Source organism: Passer domesticus, chromosome 15 (assembly GCF_036417665.1).
Source record: "Passer domesticus isolate bPasDom1 chromosome 15, bPasDom1.hap1, whole genome shotgun sequence".
NCBI lineage: Eukaryota > Metazoa > Chordata > Aves > Passeriformes > Passeridae > Passer > Passer domesticus.
The window spans coordinates 2161088-2182349 of record NC_087488.1 but is presented as its reverse complement, the minus strand read 5'-3'; the positions used below and the strand labels follow the sequence as shown (position 1 = coordinate 2182349).

Here is a 21262-nt window from a genome sequence, read left to right as displayed (position 1 = left end):
TTTTGGCTGGCTGACCTGTGCTGGTTCAGCTCTTTTTGGCTTCCAGATTGATTACACCTTGTGTCAATATGTGCTCAGTGCCTATTAGTGGGTGCATGTATCCCTATCTCTCATTTCTCCCTCCTGATCTATAAATTCCCAGAAGACAGGATTAAAATAGAGGGGGAGGAGGATTCCACTCGGGGCCAAAAGGGAAGAGGGAAAGCAGAGCCTGTGGGAAAGTTGGGCAGTGAGGCTGGAGCCTGGATGTCTCTCCAGTTCCCCTTCTTTCCATGGGCATGGCAATGCCGGGTGAGGAGCTGAGGTGTGGCCTGGGAGCTGGGGAAGTGCCAGGCTCCCAGGGGAAGGGGCATGGTGGGGTGCCCGTGGTGTGGGAATGGTGGGAGTGAATCCCTGCTCCTCGCAGAGCAGCCTGGGGAAGCAGGGCTGGGAAGAGCAGCTGCAGGGCAGAGGTTGCTGCTCCTGGAGCTGAGGGTGCCCGTGGTGCCAGCCTGGTGCAGCTCCAGGGAGGAGGGGACAGGGGAAGGCTCAGCCATGGCTTTGCTGTCTGCCACAGGGCTCCTCTTGCTGGGGCTTTTTCTTTCTGTTTCTTTCCTGGAAACTGGTGAAAGATTCCTGTGTTGGAGCCTGGTGGGGAAATAACCTGGGACACAGGATGGGGTCAGCGGCCTCCCAGGGTGGTTTTGATGAGCTGCCAGGGGCAGAGTGTGACCTGCCAGCCCTGGGGCATCACCCGCCCTCATCCCACTGCCTGGGGGCTGGCAGAGGAGCAGGGGACCCCCAGGGCCACCACCCCAGCAGGGGGACCCTGGCTGTGCTCTCAGTTTGGCACAGAAGCACTGGGCACAGCAGGGTGTAGAGCTCCCAGCACCATTCCCACTCACAAGGCAAGACAGGAGGGAAAATGGGAAAATGCCCACGAGGGGCTGAGGGTTCTGCCCTGAGGTTTTTAGTACCACACAGGGAAGTTTTTTCCCTTTTCCCAACTCATTTCCCACTTGCATCACCATAAACCCTCAGGTGTTTCAGCCCACCCTGCACTAAGGCTGGTCCCCAAACCTTTAATCCCTGTGTCCTGTGGATGCTCCAAACCCCAGAGTGTGGTTTTTGTGTCCTGATGGAAAGTGAGGACCAGTGCCAGGGCTTACCCAGGGCAGGGCAGGGCAGGGTCCGTGCTGCTGCTCACACCTTCCAGGAGCTCAGGGCACGGAGCTGGGACACCCTCTGAGCTTGCCCCATTCCTCCCTCCAGGCTCAGAGCCCACACAGACCCCACCTCTGGCAGGACCCCCCTCTGCAGGGCCCCCATCAGGGTCGGGACATCTCGTTGCGTGTCCTTGTCCCGAGCTGCCCCAGGGGCAGTCCCGAGGAGCCGTCCCGGTGCCACTGCCCCGGCCGGGCCAGCAGCAGTGGGGTTAAGCCCGGCCGGGCGGGTGGCTGGACAGGCGTCAAGGTGGTTGCTCCATCCATCCCTGCGCAGTCGGAGGGGCCGGAGAGCGGAGCGGGAGCCCTGCCCTGCCCGCCGCCATGAGCGCAGGCAAAGGTGAGGCTGAACTGCCCGGGCCGGGCTGGGGGGACACGCGGGGACCGGGGGGACACGCTCAGGCTCTGCCCGGGCTCCAGTCACCCTTTACTCTGCTCCTCCTCCACTGCTCACAGGACGTTTTGGGGCCCCCGAGCTGCCTGGGGGGCTGCAGGCACGGCAGGGCAGAGCCCACACCTGGCTGGGGAGCGCAGGGATGGGCAGGGACCGTGGGACCGGGACCCTCCGGTGCCGAGCGAGCCCCGGGGAGGAGCGGGGACAGCGGTCTGGGGGCCTTTCCCCAGGACAGGGAGAAGCTGCCGCTGCAACATGGAGATGAATTTCGGGGGGTCAGAGCAGTGCCAGCAGTGGGCGGTGATCTCGGGCCGTTTCCCAAGGGATCCAGCCTCTGGAAACTCCCGCAGCTGCCCCGTGTGCGCAGCGGGCCGGGAGTGACCCCTTCATCCCCCCGGGCCCCGGCGGTGCGGGCACCAAGGGTGTCCCAGGGGTGTCCCAGGGGCGTCCCAAGGGTGTCCCCTAGAGCAGCCACAGCCCGGCACTGACGCTGTCCCCTCTCCCCCACCCCCAGCAGGCATCCCCCTCGTGCTCCCCCTGGCCCTGCTGCTGGCTGCCGCCTCGCAGCCCCCCGGGGGGGACCCCCCGAAGGAGCCGGGGGAGGGCGAGGCTCCGCGCTGCCCCAGCCCCTGCGCCTGCAGCCTGGACGATTACAGCGAGGAGCTGAACGTCTTCTGCAGCGGCCGCAACCTGAGCCGCCTGCCCGAGGACGTGCCCCCCAACGCCAAAGCGCTGTGGCTGGACGGCAACAACTTCACGGAGCTGCCGGCTGCCGCCTTCAGGAACCTGTCCGCGCTGGACTTCCTGGACCTGCAGAGCAGCCAGCTGGGCTCGGTGGAGCAGCACGCCTTCCACGGGCTGCGCAGCCTCTACCACCTGCACCTGGAGCGCAACCGCCTGAGGCACCTGGCCCCGCACACCTTCCTGCACACGCAGAACCTCGTGTCCCTCAGCCTCAACAACAACCACTTCAGCAAGGTGGAGGAAGGGCTCTTTGCCGGGCTCTCCAACCTCTGGTACCTGAACCTGGGCTGGAACTCGCTGGTGGTGCTGCCCGACAAGGTGTTCCACGACCTGCCCAACCTGAGGGAACTGATCCTGGCGGGCAACAAGCTGCCCTACCTGCAGCACCAGCTCTTCTGCAGCCTCACCGAGCTGAAGGAGCTGGACCTGAGCGGGAACGCCCTCAAGGGCATCAAGATCAACGTGTTCGTCAAGCTGCAGAAGCTGCAGAAGCTGTACCTGAACCACAACCAGATCACCGCCATCGCGCCCCGCGCCTTCATGGGCATGAAGTCCCTGCGGTGGCTGGACCTGTCCCACAACCGCCTGGTCTCGCTCTACGAGGACACCTTCCTGGGCCTGCTGAGCCTGCACGTGCTGCGCCTGTCCACCAACGCCATCACCAGCCTGAGGCCCAGGACCTTCAAGGACCTCCAGTTCCTGGAGGAGCTGCAGCTGGGGCACAACCGGATCCGGGGCCTGGCGGAGAGGACCTTCGAGGGGCTGGGCCAGCTGGAGGTGCTGAGCCTCAACAACAACCAGCTGCAGGACATCAGGGCCGGGGCCTTCCTGGGGCTGCACAACGTGGCCGTGATGCACTTGTCTGCCAACTGCATCAAGGTCCTGCCTGACTTTGTCTTCAAGGGGGTCACCAGGCTGCACAGCCTCCACCTGGAGCACAGCTGCGTGGGCAGGATCCGGGCCAACAGCTTCTCTGGGCTCTCCAGCCTGCGGCGGCTCTTCCTGCAGCACAACAGCATCTCTGTCATCGAGGACCAGAGCTTCAGCGACCTGCACGAGCTCCTGGAGCTCGACCTGAAGCACAACAGGCTGAGCCACCTCTCGCCCCGGCTCTTCACAGGGCTCAGCAACCTGGAGTACCTCTTCCTCTCTTCCAACCAGCTCCTGGACATCTCCCAGGACACCTTCAGCCCGCTCCAGAGACTCTTCTGGCTCGACCTCTCCCACAACCAGCTGGAGACACTGGACAACAGCGTCATCTCCCCCCTGGCCAACCTGCGGCACCTCAGCCTGAGCAACAACTCCCTGGAGACCTTCTCGGTGGCATTCCTGTGCCCCCCCTTCACCCTGGAGCAGCTGTGGCTGGGGGGCAACAACTGGCACTGCAACTGCTCCCTGAAGGGCCTGCGGGACTTCTCCCTGCAGCACCCGGCCGTGGTGCCGCGCTTCGTGCAGTCAATGGCCGAGGGGGACGACAGCCACGTCCCCGTCTACACCTTCAACAACCTCACCTGCCTGCAGCCCCCGGGCCTGGCGGGGCTGGACCTGCGTGACACTGCCGAGGACAGCTTTGCTCACTGCTGAGCCGGGCTGGCCCTCCCAGGGACCCTCATCCCGGCCCCGTGGCCACCCCGGCCAGAGCACGGATTTGCCACCGCCTCCAGCAGCCGCCCTGCTCAGAAGATGCTGGATGGGCAGCAGCCCCCTGGGCTTCAAACTGAGTCTTTCAGTCCTTTAATATTTAAATAGCAGCCCCCAGGGCACAGCGTGGTTGCTCCCAGCTCCCAGCAGGAGAATCTCTGGCTGGGGGAATGCTGCACCCCCAGCCCTGCAGCCACAGCAAGGGGCAGCCCTGCCCAGGCCAGGACTTTTATGAGACAAAGAGTTTTCCTGCCATGGAGCAGTGGAGAAATCCTAAAAGCCCCCCCGAGCTTAGGGAAGGGGCAGAGGACTTGCTGCAATGATTCCTTGCAGCAGCAGGTGTAGGCAGGGCACAGAAAGGCACTGGTTGCTCACCTGATACATGGCAGCAGACAAATAAACCTTTGGAGCTATTGCAACCCACATTGTAAGTTACGTTTTTTCCAAAGCTTGTGCTGCCAGTGGCTGGGATTTCTCCCCAGAACCCCTCAGGGTGAGGGATTCAGGATCCCAGGGGGCTCCCAGCATTTCCTGCAAGCCTGGGGGGGTGGCTTGTTCCCAGGGAGGGAGCAAGAAATACCCAGCTATCCCACAGAAGCCAACAGCCCTGACAGATTCCAGCTACTGCCCAGCTCTCCAAATCCCAGATAAGTGTCCAAAGGTCAGACAAAATTTTCCTGGAAAATTGCATGAGGGGAAACCTGCTCGGGTGTCCTTGTGCAGTGGGAGCAGGGCTGGGTGCTGCTCCTGCTCCTGCCTGCTGGAATCCTGGCTCGTTAGTGGAAATCCAGGATTTCCCTGCCTTCCCAAAACCTCACTGCGAGGGGGAGTCCCAAAGGCAGAGAGGGAGGCAGGCAGGAGCAGCTCAGAGAGTCTGTGAGGGAGGGAGGTGAGATGCAAGGCCACCACCTTCATGGCTTCCCCAGCTTAACTCAAGCCTGCAGGAGGAGGGCAGCTCCCGTGGGAGCAGCAGTCCATGGGAAGAGGGGCAGGGAACAGGACACTGGGAAGTGGAAGAGGCAGGAACCACCTGGGGACACAGAGGAGCCCCAGGCTGGGGCTGGAGAACAGCTCCATGAAGGGCTGCCAGGGCTGGCTCACAGCAAGACAAGGGACAGGCTGGATCCTGAGGCTGTTATAGGAGAGATTTAGCTGAATTCCATCAAGGAAACCAGGGAACAGCAGGAAGCACCTTGATGTATGTGAAAGGCCAAGACTCAGAGACACAGCGAGGCCTGAAGCCATGGAAAAACAGAAGTTTTGCAGACCTGCATTTTAAGAAAAGGGTTTACTGCCTGGAACCTTGAAAAATATTCCTGAGTCACAGAAGCCCAGCAGGCCTGAGGGCTCCTTCCCAGCACGATGGGATGCAGCTCCTGAAGGTGTTTCCTCAGCCCAGCCCACGCTGTGCTGTGCCCTCATGGCCCATCAGGAACCAGCCAGCCGGGAATTCCGAGCTCAGGGGCCTGGCCTGGCTCCACATGGGAGCACCCAGCACGAGCCAGCCACTGAAGCAAGGCCTGTGTGATCCATCAGGCAGGGGCAGCAGAAGGCAGCAGCACATGGAGCCATGATCCAGGTGACCAGAACCATGTGGGAATGCTCAGGGAAGAACAGCCTGGACACTGCAGCTCCAGAGTCTCTCTGAGTATGAGGGGATGTGGCTTCTTCCCTCTGGGACTGCCAGCAGCAGCAGGAATCTGTGCTCCCCCCCTCACACCCCAGCTTGAGTTGAACAGTTCCTGCATCCCCTTCCTGCTGCTGGGCTGCCAGCCCAGTCCAGCTCCACGCCTGCCTCAGGAGCTCCTCTGCGATGTGTCCAAGATCTGCTGGGCAATGTGAGTCAAGGCAGGGAAGGCAGAGCTCTTGGGAAACTCCTGGATGAAGTCTCTGCCTTCTTCCAAGCTCTGGCTGAGCTGGGGGTCCAGGGGGACGCAGCCTGTGGGACAGGGGAGGGAGAGTGAGAGCTCGCTCCCTTTAGGGCCCAGGTCTGCAGCCAGGGATAAAACACACACTGCCACAGTCAACTCCAGGGACAGTGGTAGGGAAGAGCCCCCACTGCCCTCCCTGGGCTCTCCAGGAGATAATTCTCACCTCCAACCACTTCCTCTGCCTCCAAGACCCCGCCCCACCCTGGTGCTTCGTGAGAGGGGCTCTCCCACCTGATCCCAGCCCTGTCCAGGGATGGGTTCAGCCCTCAGCCCCATTCTCAGGAAGGTTCCAGACATTCCAACATGGTTCTCATGCATCTCCAGGCCTGTTTATACCATGACCATGATGTCACCAGTCAGAGCACGCTGCTGGCATCACCACCTCTGCCCCAGCAGGGCCAGGGGCCCACTGTGAGAAGTTGGGACGGCAGAAAAGCAAAGCACAAACCTCAGCTCTGCCCAGGTGCCTGGGGCTCACAGCCCAGCGCCCCTGCCCCCGTGCTGCTCCTTCCCTTTGCTCAGCCCTCCCAGAGCACCACGAGGGCAGCCCTGAGCAGAGCTCTGCTGCACAGCCACTCACCCAGGAAGGGCACCCCGGCGTGCTTGGCCAGCTCCTCGCCTCCCCCTTTGGAGAAGATGTTTGTGCATTCCTGAGGGAGGAAGAGCAGTGAGTCAGGAAGGCCAGAGCCCTTGTGACAGGGCAGGAGCTGAGCAGGGCCAGCTCCCCTCCACCCTGCAGCCCCAGGCACGCCCTGTGCCCTGCCCTCTCCCTCCCCTCAGGACAGCAGAGCCCAAAGCTGGCAGCTCTCCCCTCCCTGGCTCACAGCACCACCCTCATGGCACTTCCCAATTCTCCACCCCACCAGCACAGGGAAGGGCCCAGAGCAGCCCCAGGGCTGCACAGGGAGGTCAGGAGGGCTCACAGAGCAGTGGGGGCACACGAAGCCGCTCATGTTCTCCACGATGCCGAGGATGTGCAGTCCTGCCTTCCTACAGAAGGTCAGCTCCCGCCTCACGTCCCCCACGGACACAGCCTGAGGGGAACAGCAGCCATTGGGGTCCCTCTGGCCACGCCGACTGTGCCCCCAGAGCACACGTGTACAACAAGCATCCACAGTCAGCCCTGGGCAAACCTGGGGTGCATTTTCCCCCCTCCAAACGTGCTGCCAGCCCCGTGTCCCACCTGAGGTGTTGTGACCAGCACTGCCCCGAGCAGCTGGAAGGGCCTCAGGGCCTCCACGGTGGAGATGTGCTCGTCGGACGTGCCCGGTGGTGTGTCCACAATGAGGAAGTCCAGCTCCCCCCAGGCCACGTCGGTGACAAACTGTTTGATCAAAGCTATGGAAATAAAAGGGGCAGATAAAAAACCCCAAACCACAACGGGCTTGGGAGGTGTGGGACAGGGAGAGGGGACAAGGCTGTGCTGCACTGTCCCCATCTGAGTGACTTCAACCCATCCTCATGGAACAGCAGCTTCGTTCCCCAGGGAATAAGCTCTCCAGGAGGCAGCAGCAGCTGCAGCAGGGCTCACAGGAGGCTGCCCAGCAGCAAGCCCCAGCGTTACCGTTTTTCTTGGGTCCCCTCCACACCACGGCGTCGTCCGGGCGCTCCAGCAGGAAGCCGATGGACATGAGGGCGAGGGCCTTGTCCTGGCCCACGAAGACGGGCACCCAGCCGCTGTCACACTGGTGCACAGCGCTGTCCTGCACCCTCAGCATGCGCGGGATGCTGGGCCCGCACAGGTCCACGTCCAGGATCCCCACCTGGGGACAGGCACGGCCTTCAGGGCGGGCTCAGGAGCCCGCGGGCACCCCGATTTGGGGGTTCCACAACTGCCACCTCACTTCTCTGCACACAGAAAAGGCACAGTTCTTCCCAAGAGTATTCCTGGGTTTTGTCGGAACCCAGAGCATCTCTCTGGATGCCCTGGATGTCTCAAAGCCCTGGCAGGGGCTCGGAGACCCTGGCAGGAAGCCAAAGACACCTGGAAATTCAATCTTAACTCATGGAGCAAATTGCCAACCTGATATGAAGAATTACGGGCCACAAAAGTTTAAGTGGCACAGTAGTAGGAATCACAGGGTGAAGGAAAAAATTTTAGAGCGCTGCACAGGGGGGTTTTGTGTGTTGTACAGGGGGGTTTGAAATTCTGTACATGGGGGTCAGGGGTTCTAAGATGGAGGGATTTGGGCGTGCCCTGTCCTTCTTTCTTCTCCTTGGCATCCATGTTCAGGATGATGTTGGCATGTGTGGATTGGTTCATAGGGAAAGTGCACTTGCCAACAAGAGCGAAAAGGATTGGAAATTGAAGGTAAATATCTTATACGTAGTTTTCACTATAAAAGAGACAACTGCCCCGTGGGCAGGAGAGAATGCCCTTGGCTGCCTTGCTGATCAGACCTCGGCTGGACAGACAGAAAAACTTTGTAGATAAGGAACAATAAACCCAACTGAAGACCAAAAGCAAGAGTCCAGACTCCTTCTTCAGAGTGCAGCCTGCCCAGAACCACCTTTTCCTGTGCTGGGGCAGAGACCACTGACAGCCGACCCCGGCAGGGTTTCACATTCTCTGAACATCAGAGAAAGAAAACACAATTCTTACCTCGCTTGCCTGTGTTGTGCCAAAGCAGAATGCAATATAGAGATTGTTTACCCACAGTGATGGTGTTTTGTTTCCTTGGCCTGTCAGGGCCAAGTGTGTGTGTGAGTGTTGGGTCTGTGGGCTGACAGTCATGAGATTCTGTGCAGTTGTGTGCAGAGTTGAGTGCTTGGCAGATTCAGTTTAGATGAAATGTAATTTAGTGTACCATAATATAGTATAATAAAGTAATTAATTAGCCTTCTGATAAGATGGAGTCAGATGCATCATTCCTCTCCTTCTTGGGGGTGCCCTGGATCTGATACACAACAGCCACATTTGGAAAACAAATGCTTTAAATTTCATATCCCTCCTGACCTCCTGCTCCCCAAGGAGCATCCCCTGGGTGTTTCCAAGTGCTTTATGCCAGAACCCAATTGGCACAGGCTGCACAGAGCCTTTAAAAAGGTCCTCAGGGAATTCAGTCTGTCCCCTGCACACACATTTCCTTTTTATCCCCATTTAACAGTCCTTGAGCTCACCCACTTCACCCCGCAGAGGGAGTGACACCACAAAGCAGCAAAGTCATGTCCCAGTGCCAAATTCAACAATAAATATTGGGTGATTTAATAAAATAGACAAAGGAGAAATGAACTGCAGTACCTGAACTGGATCACACTATCACAAATCACATTTTCACAGAGAATCCACACACCAAGGACATGGAAAGGCTGGGCAAACCCAGCCCAGCTGAGGACAGGGAGGGAAGGGCAGAGCCAGCTCCCCAGAGGCTCACTCACCCTCTTGCCGGCGTGCCGCAGCGCCAGGGCCAGCTCAGTGGAGAGGGTGCTCTTCCCAACGCCGCCCTTCCCCGACAGCACCAGCAGGATGTGCCGCACCCCCGCCAGGTTGGCTCTCTCTGCAGGGAATAACCACAGAACCTGAGTGGGGAGGGAGCCAGGGATCATCCAGGGCAGCCCCTGGCCCTGCACAGACCCCCAACAACCCCACCCCGGGAATCCCTGAGATCATTGTCCAAGCTCTCCTGGAGCTCTGGCAGCCTCGGGGCTGTGCCCATTCCCTGGGGAGCCTGGGCAGTGCCAGCACCCTCTGGGGATGAACCTTTCCTGATATCCAACCCAAACCTGCCCTGGCACAGCTCCAGCCGTTCCCTGTCCCAGGATCCTGCTGGGGAGGAGCTGCTGAGCTCTGCCCTCAGTGTGAGGCAGGGGCAAGGAAGAGCTGGAGGTGCCACAGGCTTTTTGTCATCACAAGCAGGACACAGAACAATGGCAACGATCACCGTGTGCGGGGAGCAAAGGCTGCTCCCGATGACCTAAGTGGAAATCGGGCAGCAGAGCAACAAACACGCGCGGGGCTGGTGAGGCTGAGCGGGCATGGCCCGAGGCTCGGTGAGCTCAGGCCCTCGGCGTTTCCTCCCTCCGTGCCACACCAGTCGCTTCCTGCCGGCCCCACGCTCCTCTCCAGCCCTCCCCGCTGTGCTGTCAGCGCTCCCGGCTCAGCTTTGGGCTCAGCTCCGCGGAGCAGGCAGCGCTCGGCACCGGAGCTCCCGGCCCGGGGCAGCACAGGGGCGGCCGGGCCGCTCCACCACAGCCTCGAACGCCACCGACCCGACCGGGCACGGACCCAACGCGCCGGGGCTGGCCCGGCAGCGCAGCGGCGGCATGGAGCCCGCACGCACCATGGCAGAGCTCATCCGCACCTCCGCCGACGGTAAAGGGCACGGGCCCCAAGCGGGGCGGGGGGTCAGGGCCCGGGGAGGGGCAGGCGGGGCCCGGCCCCGAGGGGCTCCGGGGACACCGCCCGGCGACAGCGGCAGCCCCGCGCCGGGCCCGCTTACTCGGCGTTGTCTGCCGCGGGAGCCGGGCCCGGGCTCCTGGCAAGGCTCAGCGTCCCTCCCGATCAGCGGTGGCCACCGCCCACGGGAGCCCGGCCCGGCGCGGCCCGGCGCGCCCCTCACCAGGAGCTGGGCCGAGCACCTCGGAACTCCGCGGAACCGGGCCCTGACCCCCGCTAGGCCCGGTCATTCGGCTGGGACGTCCCCCGAGAGGCGGGCAGGACCCCCCCGGGCCGAGACCCCGGCTCCCGGTTCCCCCCGGCCGCAGCCTCTCCGCCGCTCACCCCCAGCTGTCTCCTCCATGTTGCCTCCCCGCACCACCCGCTTCCGGCTTGCGCCGGCCCACGGCCCCGCCCTCCAGACTGACAGGTGCTGTATCCAATCGCAAGCCGCACTTTCACCGGAGAGCCCGCCCTCCAATGCTTTGCAGCCAATCCACTTCTCGTGCTCCCTTCGCACCAGCCAATGGACTTAGTGCTTTCCCTTCGCGAGCGGCCGCCCAATGGCGCCGCGCTCTGGCGATTGGCACACGAAGTAGCCAATAGCGCCAGGTTCTCTCAGACCCCGCCCCCTTCCACCCCCTCTGCCTGTGAGTGACAGATGACTCAGCCAACAGCGGAGGGGCGCGGCGCGGCCGCAGCCAATGAGCGCGCGGAGGCGGTGCCGGGAGCGGATTGTTTATGTCCCGGGAGAGGAAAGTAGGTCAGAGCGGCGCGGGCCGGGCCGGGCCGGGCCGGGGCAGGGCAGGTGGGCCGGGGCTCGGGGGACCGGCCATAGGTGCCAGCTGGGCTGGGGTGTGGCTGAGGGCGGGCCGGGGTTCTGCGACCCGAGCGCCGTGGCCCGGCCCGGCCCGGCCCGGCCCTGTCCGGCGGGCCTCAGCTGCCGGGACAGCCGGGCTCCGCTGCCCGCCCCCGGTGGAGCCGGGCCGGGCCGGGCCGGGCCGGGCCGGGCCGAGCCTCCCCCCGTGGTCCCCCCGCGCCGCTCGGTGCGGGGCTGTGCGGGTCACGCCGCAGCGTCGCCTCGGGCCCTCAGCGGCAGCGCTGCCGTGGCAGCAGGAGCGGGACAGGCCCGTCCCCGCTGCTGGCAATGCTGGGGCTGCTCCAGTGCTGGGGGCCGGTCTGTCAAGCAGGACATGAGGGGCTGGAGGGTGTCCAGGGAGGGAAACAGAGCTGGGAAGGGGCTGGAGCCCCAGGAGGGGCTGAGGGAGCTGGGAAGGGGCTCAGCCTGGAGAAAAGGAGGCTCAGGGGGGACCTTGTGGCTCTGCACAGCTCCTGACAGGAGGGGACAGCCGGGGGGGTCGGGCTGTGCTCCAGGGAACAGGGACAGGAGCAGAGGGAACGGCCCCAAGCTGTGCCAGGGGAGGTTTAGGTTGGATATTGGGAGAATTTCTTCATGGAAAGGGTGGGCAGGCACTGCACTGCTCCAGGGCAGTGGTGGGGTCCCCATCCTTGCAGGGATTTAGAAGCTGTGTGGATTTGGTGCTTAAAGACAGGTTCAGTGCTAGGGGAATGGTTGGACTCATTGGTCCGAGAGATCTTTCCCAGCCATAACAATTCCATGTCTGACTGTGCCCTCAGTGCTGGGATCTCTGTGCTGGCTCAGGGAGGAGCAGGGCAGCTCTGTTGTGCTGCCGTGGGTGCTCAGCAAAGCTGCAGAAGGGTTTCTGCCGTGGCTTTAGGTGCTTTCCCAGCACGGTGGTTTCAGCAGGTGGGATTTCAGAGCCCTTCAAAGCAACCATGGGCAGCTGGCTGTGGCTTGGCCTGTCCTGCTTTTCCAGGAGCTGCTGTCCCACTGGGGACTGAGGCACGGGAGGACCTGGGCCAGGTGCTTCATGGCAGGCTCTGGCTCGGGGCTGAGCTGAGGGACATGGTTCAGGGGTTACAGTCCTGAGGCTGCCTCTTTGTGGGGAGTAGAAGCCTGCAAAGATAAACTTCAGGCAGATGAGACTGGAGCTGAGGTTCCCTGTCACATCCAGTGCAGTGGCCCTGTGTGGGAGCTGGGAGCTGGTGTGCCTGTCAGGCTCTGCCCAGGGAAGGAGCCTCAGGAAATCTGAACAACATCCCTGCTGGGCTGGGAGACAGGCGGCTGCTTCTGATGCCCTGTGCAGGCTGCCCTAGAACAGAGGCTGGACAGAATAAAGAATAAAGCAGGGATTTATTAAAAGGATCTCCTCAATGGATCCACCTTGGGCAGCACAAGAGCCCAGCCAGGGCTGCACCCAAAATGAACCAAAATGGTCACAAAATGCATGACCACTCACGGGGTCTCTCACTTTTATAAGTTCTGCTCATTTGCATATTGGAGTTAATTGTCCAATTACAGCCCCAGCCCATGCAGTCCCATCCTCCTTGTTTTTCTGTCTTCAGTCCATGCTGTTTGTGCTCTTGGGCCTGAGATTTGGATCATTTGTCCTTGGCCCCCAGCTAGAGAAGGAATTGTTTAGTCTCCCTACTCTGTGCAGAGAGCTTACCATCCCCTAGTGTGAAGCTCAGAAGTTCACACTGAAGCAGCACAGAATCTGAAAAACTGAAAAGCCAAAACCTGAGGCATCACTTCCCTTCTGCCTGTTGTCCTTGAGGCCAGCTGGGACAGGTCTGTCACAACCCTGGTTTCCTTCCAGTGGGCAGGAAAGTGGTTTGTGTTCCTCTCCAAGCACTGAGAGCCAAGTCTTCCATCCGAGGGCAGTTGCAGGTGGAGACAGCTGGGCTGCAGGGGCTGGGGTGGTGCAGGTGGCCAGAGCCAGGACAGCTGCTGGAGGGTCCCTGGGCAGCAGGGAGGCTGTGTCTTGGAGCAGCAGGGGCTGGAACGAGATGAGCTGGAAGGTCCTTGGATTGGACTTGGGGATTCTGACAGCCCTGAAGCTCCCCAGGCCAGCTGAGAGGTGGCTGCTGGAGGCAGTTCCTGCAGAGGGGCACCACAGCTGGATACTGGGAGCGTTCCTTGGGCCAGATGAACGCATGGCTCAGGGAGAAGTTCACCCTGGGTGGAGAAGGAGGTTGAAGTTTGGGGAGGCTCTTCATGCGCGTGATGTTGTGCTGGTGACTGGGGCGTGGCAGGGGTGTAACGTGTGTGTGTTCCCCCATCCCTGGCGTGTTCCCTCACGGCGTGTTCCCCCATCCCTGGCGCGTTCCCTCACGGCGTGTTCCCCCATCCATGGCGTGTTCCCTCACGGCGTGTTCCCCCATCCCTGGCGTGTTCCCTCACGGCGTGTTCCCCCATCCCTGGCGTGTTCCCTCACGGCGTGTTCCCCCATCCCTGGCATGTTCCCTCACAGCGTGTTCCCTCACAGTGTGTTCCCTCACGGCGTGTTCCCCCATCCCTGGCGTGTTCCCTCACGGCGTGTTCCCCCATCCCTGGCGCGTTCCCTCACGGCGTGTTCCCCCATCCCTGGCGTGTTCCCTCACGGCGTGTTCCCCCATCCCTGGCGCGTTCCCTCACGGTGTGTTCTCCGCAGCGTACCTGCGTGGGGCCGGCATGGCGCGGCGCCCTCGCAGCAGCCGGGCCTGGCGCTTCGTGCTGAGCGGCGTGCGGCGCGAGCCCGAGCGCGGCGGCGCCCGCGCCTGGGGCTGCGACTCCGACGGACAGGTACGCTGGGCTGGGGGCTGGGGCCACAGGGGCGGGCGTGCTCGGGGTCCCAGGGAACAGGTGAGACTCTTAACTCTGCGTTTCACAAGGCTATTGTTATATTCTGATATTATATTATGTTAAAATGCTATACTAAAAAGAATAGAGAGAAAGGATCCATCAGAAGGCTGGAAAGGAATGAATAACAAAATCTTGTGATTGCTCACTGCCTCAGCACGGGTGGCTGTCATTGGTCATCAAGTAAAAAACAATTTCACATGCTGGGTAAACAGTTCTCCTCTTGTTTCGGCTGAGACCCCTTGTGTGAGGACACGAGGCTTGACTCCATTTTCATCAGAAGGCTGATTTATTATGTTATATATTATATTAAAATACTACATTAAAACTATACTAAAAGAACAGAGAGAAGAAGATCAGAAGGCTACAAAGACAAGAATAGAATCGGAATCAATAACAAAATCCTGTGACTGCTCACAGCCTTGGCACAGGTAGCTGTGATTGGTCACTGATTGAAAACAATCCACATGGACCAATGGAAGATGCACCTGTAGCCTTCCACAGCAGCAGACAGTTATTGTTTACATTTCTTTCCTGAGGCTCTCAGCTCCTCAGGACAGGAAAAATCCTAGCAGAGGTTTTTTCACTAAAATATCATGGCTACATTCTCCAAATTATGTTCCAAAGCAGCAAAACATGGAGAAGCTGAAGCTCCCCATCTTCTCAGGAGAAAAGATCCTGGCTAAAGGATTTTTCATAAAATATGTCTGTGACAACAGGGGATGTTTCCTGTCCCTGATATCAGGTGTGAACTGGCCAAAAGCAGGAAGGGTTTAGTAATGGTCAATATTGATGCTAAACTAAATGCTTTTTCAAGCCTAGAATGGGTGTGTCATACATAAAGTACATACAATATTTTTATAAATTTGGTTTTGGAAGCAGAGCTCTAGATAAGTGTTTGAAGTGGATCAGTTCCCTAATCTGGCTGGCTGTGCTTCCTCCTGGGCTGTGAGGGGCTTGGAGATGGTGGTGGAGATTTCAGGGCAGTGTCTTCAGACCGAAATTTCCTCACATTTCCTGCTCTGCAGCATGACCCTCAGCTCTGAACCTGGTCCAGGTGTGCTGGGGATGGGAACACAGCAGGGAGAGCAAGAGTAAAACACTGCAAGGAGTGACTGACTCACCTCTGCCATCCTTCCCTGTTTTCCTGATTCTTGAGAGTGTGAGTTGAGTTCCCTGTGCAGTGGTGGGGACTCAAGGAGCTGCTCCAGGAGCTTCAGAGCGTACACTGAAGCCAGGAGGCTCTCCAGAGCACAGTGTCCAAACCCAGGCACTGTGCTCCCAGAAAATGAGCAGTTTTCTGTCCCTGTGGCCAGGGGAATGACAGGATTTCTAGGCAGCAGTGGCTGGGAAAGTTAGAAGTTAGGAAAGACAGAAGGCAAGCTCTTGTGTCTGCAGGCCAGAGAAGGAGGCTGGGCAGTACATATGTAAGCCCAAGTAGTTTCAATTCCCTGTCTTACACAGCTGCAAGAACACGAATTTAAAGGATTTTTGTCATTAAATACTCCTGACCATAGGGGTGAATAACAAGCAGGTTAATTAATAACAAGTAGGTGCACCTGAGCAGCATGTAAACCTAGAGTAACTGCAACCAGTGATGAGAGAATCCCTTAGGCAGCACCATAACACAGGAGTGAAACTGGGCTGTGACTCTCACCATGTCCAGTCTAGGATCACTGTGGTCTCTTGGCACTGGGGAACAGTAAATCAGGTTTTTGTGTTTATGGAAGTAAACAAAAGCCCTTTACTCCTGCCCTGGTTCCCCATGGGCCTGTTTGCAGCTCTGCCCTGAGGGGCTGCAGCCATGCTGCTCAACTGGCTCCCTTTGTTCTGCCCCCTCTCCCTTCTCCTCCTGTGCCTCCCAGCCTCTTCACAGCCTCTCCAGAGCAGTGCTTGGCTCTGCTGTGGCTGGAACCTGGCTGGTGAAAGCCAAAGCTTTAGCACAGAACTTCCTTCAGAATGTGTGTGTTCCACACTTGGGCTGCCACCCTGCTGTGACAGCTCCGTGTCCCTGGCAGGCACACAGAGCATCCTGCACCGCAGAGTGCTGAGAGGTCCCTGCAGCTCAGCAGGCTGTGTCCATGTCCCGGGGCAGGGTAGTTCCATGGGCACAGCCTCCCTGTGTGACAGGAGCCTGGGGATGTCCCAGCAGAGCGCGCAGGGAGCTCTGCCAGCCCCGCTGCCGTGCCCAGCAGTGAGCATTCCTGTTCTCCCCAGCAGCACAGCGACTCGGATTCGGAGCCCGAGTTCTCCTCCCTGTCTCCCTCCATCCCAAGTGCCATCCCTGTGACTGGAGAGTCCTACTGCAACTGTGAGAACCAGAGTGAAGCTCCCTACTGCTCCAGCCTGCACGCCCTGCACCGCGTCCGCGACTGCCGCTGCGGCGAGGAGGACGAGTGTAAGGGGCTGGGGATGGGGCCCTGCAGTGTCCTGTGCCCAGCATTCCTTGGTTTGCATCCTGAGGCACAGGAGGGTTTCCAGCCCCTGCCTGCTGCCGTGTTTCCAGGGTCAAGGCTCACCCCTGGCACCTGCTTTCCAATCCAGCTCAGGCCCCAGTGAAACAGAGCTGGTGCTTAGGGCCCTGCTGGTCCTTGTTGGGGCTGGCAGCGTGCCTGGCTCTGAGCACAGGCTGGGCTTGGGCTGGGGGGAGAGCCTGTGGCAGGGCAGAGTCACCCCTTGATCCCATGAGGAATGTGGGGAGAAGGGAGGCTGTGCCCGGTGCCAGCCGGAATTTGGCCTGGTGAATGCTGACAGCTTTGGAGCACTGATCCATCCCTGCTGGGACACTGCAGAGTAGTTCAGGCCTCAAGCAGGTCTCTGATGTGCACAGCTGAAGATTTATCCTCTTAAACAATAAGAGAAATAGAAACAAACCCACTGGCAGGCCTTCAAAACAAACATCTGGCTGTGCTTTGGCTTGGGGCTCGTTCCCTGAGGGTCTTTGCCACTCTGTGCTTCCTCAACAGATTTTGACTGGGTGTGGGATGACCTGAACAAGTCGACGGCCACGCTGCTGACGTGTGACAACCGCAAGGTGAACTTCCACATGGAGTACAGCTGTGGCACGGCCGCCATCCGCGGCAACAAGGAGCTGGCAGAGGGCCAGCACTTCTGGGAGATCAAGATGACCTCCCCGGTGTATGGCACTGACATGGTAGGTGTGGGGCACGCAGAGATGCCCAGGAGTTTGGACAGGGTGAGGTTCCATCGTGGCAGATGAGGTTTGAGGCTGGCTGGGAGTGCACAAGTCCATGGGGAGTTGATGAGATGCATCCCTGGGATCTGAGGGAACTGGTGGATGAGGTGGCTCAGCCACTATCTGCTGTGTTGGAGAAGCTGTGGGAGTCTGGTGAAGTTCCCAGTGACTGGAGAAAAGGAAATGTAGCCCCCATTTTTAGAAAGGGAAATAAGGAACATCTGGGGAAGTACAGGCTGACCAGTCTCACTTCTGGGCCTGGCAAACTTGGAGCAGATCCTTTTGGAAGCTATGAAAAGGCACATGGAAAATGTGGATGTGATTGATGACATCCACCATGGCCTCACTAAGGGATTCAGTGCCCTGTGATGGGGTTGCAGTGTTGGTGGAAGAGGAACTGATCTCATCTACCTGAACTTGTGCAAAGCATTTGTTGCTGCCTTGCTTGGCATCCTTGTCTCTAACCTGGAGAGACATGGATTTGACAGAGGGACCACTTGGTGGATATGGAATTGTCTGGATCATCACATGCAAAGAGCTGGGAGTCAACAGAGACCAGTGACAAGTGACATTGCTCAGGGGCTGGCACTGGGGACATGGACAGTGGGACCAGGCACCCCCAGCCAGCCTGGAGCTGACAGCCAGCTGTGTGGGGAGGTGACAGCCTGGAGGGGAGGGCTGGGGCATCCAGAGGGACCTGGACAGGCTGGAGAGCTGGAGCCATGGGAAAAATGTTGAACAAGGCCCAAGTGCCAGTGCTGCACCTGGGTCAGGGCAATCCAAGCACCAATCCAGGCTGGGCAGAGATGAGGAAGAGCAGCCCTGGGAGAAGGACATGGAGTGTTGGAGGATAAGAACTGGACCTGCCCTGGCTGTGAGCACCCAGAACCCGCCTGTGCTGGGCTGAGCCCCCAGTGTGGGCAGCAGGAGGGGGGGATTCTGCCCCTCTGCCCCCTCAGGTGAGACCCCCACCTGCAGAGCTGCCTCCAGATCTGTGGCCCAGCACAGGAAGGACCTGGGGCTGCTGGAGAGAGTCCAGAGGAGCCCATGGTGGTGCCCCAAGAGCTGGAGTCCCTCTGCTCTGGAGCCAGGCTGGCAGAGCTGGGGGTGCTCACCTGCAGAGGAGAAGGCTCCAGGGACACCTCAGAGCCCCTGCCAGGGCCTAAAGGGGCTCCAGGAGAGCTGCAGAGGGACTGGGGACAAGGCATGGAGGGACAGGACACAGGGAATGGCTCCCACTGCCAGAGGGCAGGGCTGGATGGGATATTGGGAAGGAATTGTTCCCTGGGAGGGTGGGCAGGCCCTGGCACAGGGTGCCCAGAGCAGCTGTGGCTGCCCCTGGATCCCTGGCAGTGCCCAAGGCCAGGCTGGGCAGGGCTTGGAGCAGCCTGGGACAGTGGAAGGTGTCCCTGCCATGGCAGGGGTGGGATGAGATGAGCTTTAAGGTCCCTTCCAACTCAAACCATTCTGTGACAGGACAGTGACCTCCTCCAGCATTTTAGGAAAGGAAATCAGAGCTGGGAGTCTTTAGTTCCACCCTGAAACCTCTGACTTGGCTTTAAGAACCCCTCTGGCTGCTTTGGGCTGAGCCAAGAATAGGAGGGAATATCTGGAGGTGGAATTGGTTGTGTATTGTTGCTTGAAAAGGCAGTGAGCTTGTGTTCTGCCTCCCAGATGGTGGGGATTGGGACGTCAGACGTGAACCTGGACAAGTACCGCCACACCTTCTGCAGCCTGCTGGGCAAGGACGAGGACAGCTGGGGCCTCTCTTACACAGGTAACATGGCCAGGGTGGCTGGGTGGGCAGCAGTGGCACAAGAGGTGCCACCAGGCCTGTGAATCCCTTTAAGGACACCAGAGCAGCTGCTGGCAGCTCACAGCCCTTGGAGTGTCTCTCCTGACCCACTTTTTGCAGAGCCCTCAGACCTGGTGTGGGACCCTGCCAGGGCACTTCTGTCACATCAGCACTTGGGGGTTTCAGTGCTGCTCCCTGTGCTCTGGAGTTGTAAAACCTCACTTTTGCCTTTCCACCAGCCACTCTGGGAGGGGAGGACAGGGCTCAGAAATGCAGGGATGTTTTTGGCACTGAGCGAGGCTGTACCAGCAGCATGGGAGTTGGGATGAATTGCTGGAGTGCAGGTTTTCCACAGAATGCCATTTTTTGGGTGTGTTTTCAGGACTGCTGCATCACAAGGGGGACAAAACAAACTTCTCCTCAAGGTTTGGCCAAGGCTCCATTATTGGGGTGCATTTGGACACGTGGCACGGGACACTGACGTTCTTCAAGAACCGCAAGTGCATAGGTGAGAACCAGGGATGGGGTGGGAGCAACTCGAGTCTGGCTGCAGCAGAAAACTCTGGCAAAGCAAGGTGTGAAGTGAGTGGGAGGAGGGTCACGTTTCTTGTTTAATAGATGGGGATTTTGGAAAGCTTTTCCCAACAGCTTTGCAGTTAATGGCTTTGGGGTAGGTGGGAGGGGGGAGATTCCTCTGTCTAAACTAACGCGCCCTCTCTGGTTCTGTGCCCTGGCAGGGGTGGCAGCCACAAAGCTGCAGAACAAGAAGTTTTACCCCATGGTGTGCTCGACGGCGGCCAAGAGCAGCATGAAGGTGATCCGGTCCTGCGCCAGCCGCACGTCCCTGCAGTACCTGTGCTGCTTCCGCCTGCGCCAGCTCCTGCCCGACTACGTGGACACGCTGGAGGTGCTGCCCCTGCCCCCAGGACTCAAGCAGGTGCTGCACAACAAACTGGGCTGGGTCTTGAGCATGAACTATAGCACATCGAAGCCTTCCTCCTCCTCATCCTCGGGGAGCGACTCGGACAGCTCGTGCGGCTCGGATGCCGAGGCCTGCCAGAGGAAGAGGTGCAGGAGGACATGATGGCTCTGCACACCACCTGGGTGGGGGTTTCTTGTGTTGTCTGCAAGGGCCAGTCAAGCCTGATGCACCTCTTCCTTCTGGGGACATCCATTTCTGTGTGTTGGCAAAGATTTCTTCAGTGCTGTGGAAATCTTTGGCCTCGACATCCATCACAGGCACTTAGAAGAGCTGCTGCTCCAAGAGATGCCAGTTCTGACACAAGAAATTTGTGGTGAAATATCTGAGCTTCATCTCCTGACTTGCTATGGAGGCCAGCACCTCTTCCTGAAGGATCTCTCTTCTCCCTGTTGGCACAGACAATGTTTAAGAAATTTGACTTGATGACAGGAGTTGGACTTGATAATCTTCATGGCTCCCTTCCAGCTCAGGATGTTCAGGCAGTCTCCTGGCTGGAGTGTGCTGGATTCCAGTCAGACACAGGACCTGACTCACTGAGCCACAGTCCCAGGCCATCCTCTCCTCTCTGTGTGTGTAGGGTTGGTGTCTGCCATGACCTCGTCCCACTCTGGGGCACAGTGGAGCAGCAGCTGCAGGGAAAGGGCCCCCAGAGACACTGCTGGGAGCAGGGACAGGAGCTGAGCTGTGCCTGGTGTTCCTCGAGCCCCTGGGACTTTTAATTGCTTTGCATGTTGGTTTCTGCTCTTCTCCTCTGTCCAAGACTGTGCTAAACTGTAACAATAAACGTAGAAGCTGTCTCTTGTTCCTCTTGGGGCCCTTGAAGGCAGGAGGCTGCAGGTGCTTGTCAAAACTAGCCTGGGCAGCAGCGTGGAGGGCAGGTTTTGGGTGCAGCAGTTGTGTGTCAGAGCTGCAGGAGGTGAAGGCAGCAGAGATGTCCTTGTCTCTGCCCTCTGCAGGGCTCTGGTGCTTCCCACTGAAGCAGAAGTCTGGCTGGGGGGATGTTCAGTGGAGCCAGGCTGCTGCCTGTGGCTGTGCACTGGAAGGGAGGCTGCAGGGGTTATAGTGCCTGTCCTCTGGCAGGCCATGCTGGGAAAAACACCCCAAACCCCCACCCCAGAGCCTGGCAATCAGAGCAGTCCCTCCACGACTCTCTGGTCCTGCTGAGGAGAAGTGCTGGATTAGGATCTGGACAAGTGATTTACTGTGCTGTGGCCTGATGCCACTGCCAGGGAATGGGCTCTGTGCTCCCACAGGGCAGGTGCCAATGCAGGCCAGTCCCTGCAGGGCCTGTGATCAGCC

General features: G+C 59.4%; 3 protein-coding genes across 11 annotated transcripts; 2 read left to right on the top strand and 1 right to left on the bottom strand.

The window, feature by feature from the left end:
- Window positions 1–1121: 1121 nt before the first annotated feature.
- Window positions 1122–4653, top strand: IGFALS (insulin like growth factor binding protein acid labile subunit). The gene is made up of 2 exons (XM_064390442.1): window positions 1122–1542; window positions 2111–4653. The coding sequence occupies exons 1-2, from the start codon at window positions 1527–1529 to the stop codon at window positions 3922–3924; spliced, it is 1830 nt and encodes a 609-aa protein (XP_064246512.1). The 5' UTR covers window positions 1122–1526; the 3' UTR covers window positions 3925–4653.
- Window positions 4654–5222: 569 nt separating this feature from the next.
- Window positions 5223–10695, bottom strand: NUBP2 (NUBP iron-sulfur cluster assembly factor 2, cytosolic). Of its 3 annotated transcripts, none has more exons than XM_064390452.1 (7): window positions 10472–10553; window positions 9291–9409; window positions 7477–7675; window positions 7096–7250; window positions 6836–6946; window positions 6493–6562; window positions 5223–5920 (listed from the first exon to the last, which is right to left on the bottom strand). In XM_064390452.1, the coding sequence occupies exons 1-7, from the start codon at window positions 10536–10538 to the stop codon at window positions 5778–5780; spliced, it is 864 nt and encodes a 287-aa protein (XP_064246522.1). In that variant the 5' UTR covers window positions 10539–10553; the 3' UTR covers window positions 5223–5777. The 3 variants fall into 3 exon arrangements, with proteins under 3 accessions (XP_064246522.1, XP_064246524.1, XP_064246523.1); XM_064390453.1 differs by lacking the exon at window positions 10472–10553 and adding an exon at window positions 10633–10695 and having other exon boundaries at window positions 5251–5920; XM_064390454.1 differs by lacking the exon at window positions 6836–6946 and having other exon boundaries at window positions 10472–10583.
- Window positions 10696–10970: 275 nt separating this feature from the next.
- SPSB3 (splA/ryanodine receptor domain and SOCS box containing 3) lies at window positions 10971–20760 on the top strand. 7 transcript variants are annotated; one of them, XM_064390444.1, is made up of 7 exons: window positions 10971–11046; window positions 13803–13933; window positions 16211–16388; window positions 16957–17144; window positions 18861–18963; window positions 19364–19489; window positions 19719–20760. In XM_064390444.1, the coding sequence occupies exons 1-7, from the start codon at window positions 10992–10994 to the stop codon at window positions 20063–20065; spliced, it is 1128 nt and encodes a 375-aa protein (XP_064246514.1). In that variant the 5' UTR covers window positions 10971–10991; the 3' UTR covers window positions 20066–20760. The 7 variants fall into 7 exon arrangements, with proteins under 7 accessions (XP_064246514.1, XP_064246520.1, XP_064246513.1 ...); XM_064390450.1 differs by having other exon boundaries at window positions 16208–16388; window positions 16957–17024; XM_064390443.1 differs by having other exon boundaries at window positions 16208–16388.
- The last annotated feature ends 502 nt before the right edge of the window (window positions 20761–21262 follow it).

Coding starts and splice junctions, on each gene's coding strand:
- NUBP2 (XM_064390452.1), bottom strand. CDS start 10,538: ATGACCGGGCCTAGCGGGGGTCAGGGCCCGGTTCCGCGGAGTTCCGAG. Junction 9,410..10,471: donor GGTGCTCGGCCCAGCTCCTG/GTGAGGGGCGCG, acceptor TATTCCCTGCAG/AGAGAGCCAACCTGGCGGGG. Junction 7,676..9,290: donor TGCGGCACGCCGGCAAGAGG/GTGAGTGAGCCT, acceptor GCCTGTCCCCAG/GTGGGGATCCTGGACGTGGA.
- SPSB3 (XM_064390443.1), top strand. CDS start 10,992: ATGAGCGCGCGGAGGCGGTGCCGGGAGCGGATTGTTTATGTCCCGGGA. Junction 18,964..19,363: donor CTGGGGCCTCTCTTACACAG/GTAACATGGCCA, acceptor GTGTGTTTTCAG/GACTGCTGCATCACAAGGGG. Junction 19,490..19,718: donor CAAGAACCGCAAGTGCATAG/GTGAGAACCAGG, acceptor GTGCCCTGGCAG/GGGTGGCAGCCACAAAGCTG.